Source organism: Tauraco erythrolophus, chromosome 15 (assembly GCF_009769465.1).
Source record: "Tauraco erythrolophus isolate bTauEry1 chromosome 15, bTauEry1.pri, whole genome shotgun sequence".
Taxonomy (NCBI): domain Eukaryota; kingdom Metazoa; phylum Chordata; class Aves; order Musophagiformes; family Musophagidae; genus Tauraco; species Tauraco erythrolophus.
Window position 1 is genome coordinate 14,828,573 of NC_141479.1, and position 7,514 is coordinate 14,836,086.

The window sequence follows — 7,514 nt, forward strand, 5'->3', positions numbered from 1 at the left end:
GAATTAACTATAGGAGTTATCTACTGATTGGTATCTTGATATAGGTTCAGGACATGATAAAGTTTAATAATGTTTCATTCTGTAATCATTATACTCTGTTACTACCTTTATTCCTTATTAATATGCCTACTTACTAAGAAGGACTTCAAGAATAAAATACTGCATTTTAAATTTTTTTTTTTTATATGAAAAATGTCTTCACAGTATTTATTTCATGAATGTTTTCTTCTTCCTTCTCTACATCTTTCTCTGGCTTTTGTACTTCATAGACTGCCAGCTATTTTGAGCATACGTGTGTCTTTTATGTTGGGGCAGGGGTACATGCTGCACAAATACCATAGCCTGTCAGAAATGTTCCCAGTGATCACAGGTAGTACAAATTAAACGTTTCTAAACTATTTCATCTTTTCAAGTGAGTACCTGTCCAGTAGTAAGATCAAAGTAGATACAAAGCTTTCTTACAGTCACTATACGTGTATGCATACACATGTTGTCATGTATTTCAGGTACTTTTTTTGGTTTAAACTCAAGAATCAGGTCTTTGTTGTATCTGTCATGAACACTGCCTCTCTTCCAAGTCTTCTCTTCCTCATGCCTGCCACATAACTCTAAGTAATTTCTTTCTTTCCATGGAATGGCATTTAGTGATTGCATGTGCCCATTTTATAGCAGCATAAAATATCAGGAGGCTTACTTTTGTTCATGATGCTTCAGGAGAACTAACTTTGGTAGCACAGAGGAAGAGAGGTTAACAAAAGGAGCTACAAGCTCCTTCTCCCAAATATGATGTGCAGCTTTATTTTTAAATTGTCATTGGATTCCTCAGGAACACATACACGCATTCCTATTCTGTGTGCATCGGAATCTTTTTATTTATTTGTGGTGTTGTTTTTGATGAAAGAAGACAAAAAAACAAACTAGTATAAGTCAACTTGCACTCTGTTAGTATAAAAACTCATAATACGGAATTATTTTTTTTATTCCATAGAATAAAGCAGTTAAAAGCTGAAGTAAATATTTAAGTATGTAAATAAATCAAAGTGTTTTGCATATTTGACATGTTCACTAATCATGGTTTATACCTGAGCATTCTGGCACATACAAGATCATTGATATTTGATAGTAGTATGTTGTTAAATGGCTAAAATATATAATTCTTACAACCATACACAACAGAATCTATATGATTACCCTAAGTAAAATCAACTTTTAATCGTTTTGATGGTGAACTGAGAACTGAGTGAGTTTGGGAAATTTAACTGGATAACTTTATGGCTGGATAGGGTGCCATGTGTGCAGAGGTAAGAATGTCCTAGACTCAGTTCCTCTGGCTGCCTTCATAGGATACACATTCTGTTTGGTTTGTTCTGTTTTCATCACTGAGGCCTAATAAATGTTTAGATCGCTGAAAATTAGCCTACAACCTCTAACACATTCAATTTTTCCTTTGTTTATCATCATATTGCTCATTAATAAAAAAGAGGAACCAAGGCAAAATATTTTCCAATTTGTGCTTATAATACATGGAACATTTGTTTTAATTGATGAATGTTCTTTATTAAGTTTGGCTTTAACATTTCATTTCTTTCTTTCTTGTCCTGGTTGAATTTTTATGACTGCGTGACTTGAAAAACAGTGACGAATCATGATGGGAAGACATCTGTAGAGATGTCTGCAGAAAAGAAAGTGAGAGGTTGTCATTAGGATCATGCCACATAACCCAAGAAAACGCCTATGTTGCACTCATTCCTCTGGGGCACAGGCAGCCAGACAGAAAGGGGAAGGATTTCTGTGTCACATGCTGCTGGTATAATGAGTATAATAAAGTGTATATGTGTTTGTATAGAGGCTTTCTGAACACATTAAGAAAAAACTGTGATTTTAGCAGTTATTCTATGTGGTGAAACAATGCAAATTTTCCCTTTTTCAGACAATACTCTCAGCATATTGGCAAAGCATAGTGGATTCAGCCGGCAGAAGCAAGAAGTATACCTCCTGCCAATCATAATAAGCGATAGTGGGAATCCTCCCATGAGCAGCACTAGCACTCTCACTATTCGAGTCTGTGGTTGCAGCAGTGATGGTATTGTCCAGTCCTGTAACGTTGAAGCATACGTACTGCCCATTGGACTCAGTATGGGAGCCCTAATTGCAATATTAGCATGCATCATTTTGCTGCTAGGTATGTAATCCTTTCGCAGCCTGGTGTTCAAAGCTTTCCTGGTTCCTGGGTGTCTGTAAGCAAAGAAGTCACACAGAAGCACATGCACTCTAATGCAATGTAATGTGCAGCACTACTGAAACACCTGTCAGGACTGCACCTCTGCTGTTCTAAGAACTGAACAAAGGTATTTAAAGCAAAGCTCCAATCTGAAGTAGTCTTACACACAAGTTACATAATAAAAAGGTATAGAATATGAAACCAAAAATCAAATCAGGTATGTTAAGTAGCAAGGTGAACCCAGTATATACTGCACATGATGGAAAATGGATTTGTTGTATCTTCTAAGACTTGTAGGAGTTTATTCTGGATTGTAATGGCATAAGAGATATTACAGTTTTACAAGATAAGAAGCAGTGTATGTTTTAATAAAACATACAAAATTTGTATACGACATCAAGCGAGTGAGGGAGAGAACAGTGAAGGAAGAGGCCTATTTCTGCGCTTTGCAGCTTCACTTTATAACTGAGATTTATATCAGTAACTGAGATTTCAGCATTAAGCTGCAAAAACAAGTGTAACCAATTTAGAGCTTTTTATGCATCTGTTCATGATTCTGAAACTGATGTATCTAAGCTCTTTCTTCCTCTCTTACTGTCTCATTCTCTTTTTAGTGATATAGTGTGAGTCTGTTGAAATCTTTTAAAAAAAAGACACCAATTTCCTTCTGTCGTCAGGGCCATGTTTTCAGAAAAACACCCTCTAACTTTGGAAAACTCCATCCATAATGTAGGTCATTATAGACTATGTTCAGTGAATGATGATAGCTTGAATTCACCTAGTTTTGTAACTTTTCCAAAGGGAAAAGTTGTCTAAATTTGAGGTTAAAAAATAGAACTATGCCAAATCTTATTGCTTATATGAAATTGAGCTTCAGATGTAAATATGAGGTGATAATAGAAAACTAGAGGACTAACCAGAGCTTCCGATCACATTTTCGTCACCTGAATGGAGTTGAAGTTATAGGTCTTTCAGCTTTTCACTACCCATATTACACTTATTTTCACAAAAAGCAACCTATCACCTTCCACAACTGCACTTAACATGTAGTGCTTTGACTGGAAATTTTTTACCTAATCAGCCTGTGATGCTTTCTTTGCAGTCATTGTGGTGCTGTTTGTAACACTAAGAAGACATAAAAATGAGCCTCTGATCATCAAAGATGACGAAGATGTGAGGGAAAATATTATTCGCTATGATGATGAAGGAGGTGGAGAAGAAGATACAGAAGCTTTTGACATTGCAACTTTGCAAAATCCAGATGGAATTAATGGATTTTTGCCTCGCAAGGATATTAAGCCTGATCTTCAATTTATGCCCAGACAGGGTCTTGCACCTGTTCCTAATGGTGTTGATGTTGATGAATTTATTAATGTAAGGCTTCATGAAGCCGATAATGATCCCACAGCTCCACCATATGACTCTATCCAGATTTATGGCTATGAAGGAAGAGGGTCAGCAGCTGGTTCCCTTAGCTCACTGGAGTCCTCTACATCAGACTCAGATCAGAATTTTGACTACCTCAGTGAATGGGGTCCTCGCTTTAAAAGACTTGGAGAACTTTACTCAGTTGGAGAAAGTGACAAAGAAACTTGACAGTGGATTACAAACTTTTTCACTGTTGACTTAATGATCATGTAATATTCTAGGGCCACTGCTGTTAGTTAAAACTAATGTGGCTTTTTGTTTTAGAGGCAAGTTTAGCGCCAGTCATCTATAAAATCAACTACATTGTAATGTTGAACCAAAAAAAAAAAAGTATATGTTAGGAGGTTAAGTCTTGTGGAGTGTGAAGTAAAGTATGTGGAGTGTCTAGAAGTCTTTGGATATTTGATATTCACTTGACCACTCTGAAGATGGAGATTCAGATCTTTGATTATCTTCAGTGATTTGAAAAGAACAAAAAGAAATTGGTGCTTTCTTAGAAAATGGACTTGCAGGGATTTCACTGTTGAACAGTAGCTCCTGCCAGTATGTGTAAAGCTAATGGTTTATCTCTGGATTGCCAACATAGATCCCGCCACAGAAATGTTAAAAGCAATATCTTGGTCTTCTTAGCAATGCTGGGTAGAAATAGCATTGTAAATTCCTACTGGCTTCTACTGTGCAGTGACCATACATTGTACATACAGTAATTGTCAGCCACGTAACCACAGACTGAATATCATCTTTAAATATGGTGTCAAGCCTTAAAATATTCACATGTTCTTAATCCATTCCAGTGATGGGTAATAAATCCTACTAATGTGCAGAGATTCAGAGGCAGGGCTACAAAACCTTGCTTTACAAAAGGATCTTTTTCTAGAAGAAGGATCAATCCTGTGCTTCGTCTTCTGAAAGGAAAGAAAAAACTGTGAAAAGGGATGGACTGACATATATGAAAGAATTGCTGATTTTATTGCTAAAGATCAAATTTATTTGTTTAATCTTTGAAATAAATATTTTATTGATGTCCATTACGGCTTTTATTTATTAAGACTGATAATCTATAGAGTAAGACTATGAAGAAAACTAAATTATATCCATTAGATTTTTTCTATATATAACAAATGTTTAATACATGTACATTTTGAAAAGAAAAATGACAAATTGTTGCAGGTTAAAGCAGTAACCTATTCATTTGCAGTAGCTGAATTTTAAGAGAATGCTGGCAGGAATAAAACTTTCCCAGAGAAAACTTTTGACAGTTTTATATCTTCTTCATAAATCCTAGTACCTGGTGTTTTTAATACAAGCACAAACAGCTGGAAGTAAACTGGTTCATGTGAATATTTAAACTATAGACTTTTAGAAATCCACACATAACACAGTACAGTAAAAAACATGCTTATAGTTCTCCACTGTATTAGAGCAGGAACCAGTGTGTACATAATTTTATTGTTTATGTTATTAGCATTTCTTTTCTATAATATTCGTAGTGATGCACCAGGGCTCTTGCACACAGAGAAAGAACACCACTAGAAGCTGCAAGCATACTCAATTTGTAATGCAAACTTGCCATTTAGAAGTAGCAATTGTATAATAAAACTATGTATTACATGCAAATCATTTTAATTTTCTACTTTGTTTTGAAGCTATATTATTGTTTGTTTATTTACTCCATGTATTGTATTCAGAGAAACTACTGTATTGTTTCCTACTTTGTGAAATATATTTTTATAAATACTTTTCTTGTTATTGCTTTTCTTCCAGTTTTACTTGTACAGTGCAGGAAGGAACCTGTCTGAATAACTTCATAGTTTTTTGAGGACTGTAGTTGCTACAAAATCATTTATTTATTAGTTGAATAGAGTCAAAATTTTAAAAGGATAAAATTTGAAGCATTTTTTGACAGTGTTTACAAAATTAGATGTGCAGAAGCCTGTGACCACAATAGTTATGTGTGTCTAATTCACTCTCCATGCTGAAAAATAACCTCACGCTTTTTTTTGTTATAGTCTTGCTGGTAAAAACAATCCTCTCTCTTTAAGCTCCACAGTAATGTTTAATTTACAAACAAAGATGTCTTAATGCATCACCTCCAATTTTGCCTCTCTTGCAAAACAGAAACACTTTGCTTTAGCTGCAGCATGGCTGGTTTTAATGACTGTAGTTTCCGGACAACTGATACACTCACACCACTTCTAAATGTCTTACAAAGATTTTATCAAAATTAGTGAAGTAGCCAATTCATTTAAGTTACACTGCGTTATTGCATTAAAAAAAAAAAAAAAATCCTCTGAATAACTTTATCTAGCAATTTTGGTAATGCTATAAACTAAACAGTGAAGTCATCTAAAGATAGAAAATAAGCAGTCATCAAGATTTCAACAAAATCTAAGATATTTATGTAACAGACTGTGATAACAGCCAAACACATTCTTGCTAATCACTTGCACCAAGAGCCAGGGTGTTCTGAGTTGCCATGCCAAATATCATAGTAGTGCAAATGGAAAAGTGTGATTCAAAACTCAGACTGAGCCAGTTTCTAGTCTCCATCCCACTCCTAGGAGCAAAGGAAGGTGCTGTGAGATATGGATCAAATTATTGTCTATAGTCACATAAGCGTTTAGGGCAAGAAGCTCCGACTATGAGTTATAGTATATACTGCAGAGTTTTGCAAAGCTCTTTTGTAGGAAAACTCACAAATGGATAACCTTCTGATTGCCTTTTTGATTGAAAGTTCCATCTGAGACTACGACAGCACATTCAGTAATAAGATTTCCAGGAAAAAAATCCCATCACTGGCACTGTTGGAGAGGCAACGCATGACAGAAATCTCATCATTGTCAGTCAAAAAGAGATGGTAGCTACTACTGGTGGGCATAGCTGTAAATTGTGTATTTATACAGTTTTAGACATGAATATCTACAATGTAAAGGAGGAGAAAAAAAAAAATGAATTTGTGATCTGTCAATAGCGATATGCTATTTCTTGAAGTCGTTGCTACCCCATCAAAAGGAAATGATTCATTCTGCTAACTAATTCTGTGTAATTTGAATATAAAATTTATACCAATACATGTTGGTGGGTTAAATGTTGATCATTCAGTTTTCCAGTACTTGCTTCTTTTTTGACAATGAAATTAATTCAGTATAAAATTGTTTGGATAACAACGGTATTTAGAGGGATTAGAATCATATCATTCTACATTTCACATCTGGATTTAGACATATTAGCGACATTCTTTTTAAGCATGTAAAATGCTAATTCATCTTTTTCAACAACATTTAATTAGCAATTGACTCATTGTAAGTGACAAGGAAAATGCATTAAATTATAATTATTAATACTGATAAATTTGAGAATTAAATTCTCAAAATCTTTTACAAGTGTCAAGTGCCTCAGAATCCCATTGATTCCAGCTTGCCTTCACCTAACAATGCCTCACATTCATTTGTCAGAACTGCTAAAGTAAATCATCCCATACATAAAAGCTGGAATTCTAAATTTTTGGCCTGGACATTGTCCAGAGACAAAATTCAGCTCAGTCATTTCAATATACAAGTACTGTGAAGTGGATGTATGTACATGTTTACTAATTATAATTCAGGTGACTAAAGATCTTCAACATATTCTGTCCTTTACAGTAACTGAAAGCGTATGCCATTTGTGTGCTCCGACTTTGAAATGAAATCATGGAAAGCTCATTTAGACACAATACATTTTTCACCTGGTATCATTTATACCTTTTTATCTATGATGAATTTGAAATGACTGAAATCTACAGGAGAGAAAATGGCTGAAGATTTTCATTTAAATCAGCAGTTGCTGATCACAGGAGAAACATTTAACACTATGGCAACTCCAAATA

The 7,514-nt window shown here is 34.7% G+C and overlaps 1 protein-coding gene across 3 annotated transcripts in view; it reads left to right on the top strand.

The window, feature by feature from the left end:
* The window catches only part of LOC104379849 (cadherin-8), a 134,933-nt gene extending 131,116 nt beyond the window's left edge, over positions 1-3,817 (top strand). For all 3 annotated transcript variants that reach the window (XM_086621141.1, XM_086621142.1, XM_086621143.1), the window contains 2 exons: positions 1,931-2,182; positions 3,324-3,817. In XM_086621141.1, the coding sequence (XP_086477267.1) occupies positions 1,931-2,182; positions 3,324-3,817 (746 nt within the window). The remainder of the gene's footprint in view (positions 1-1,930; positions 2,183-3,323) is intronic.
* The last annotated feature ends 3,697 nt before the right edge of the window (positions 3,818-7,514 follow it).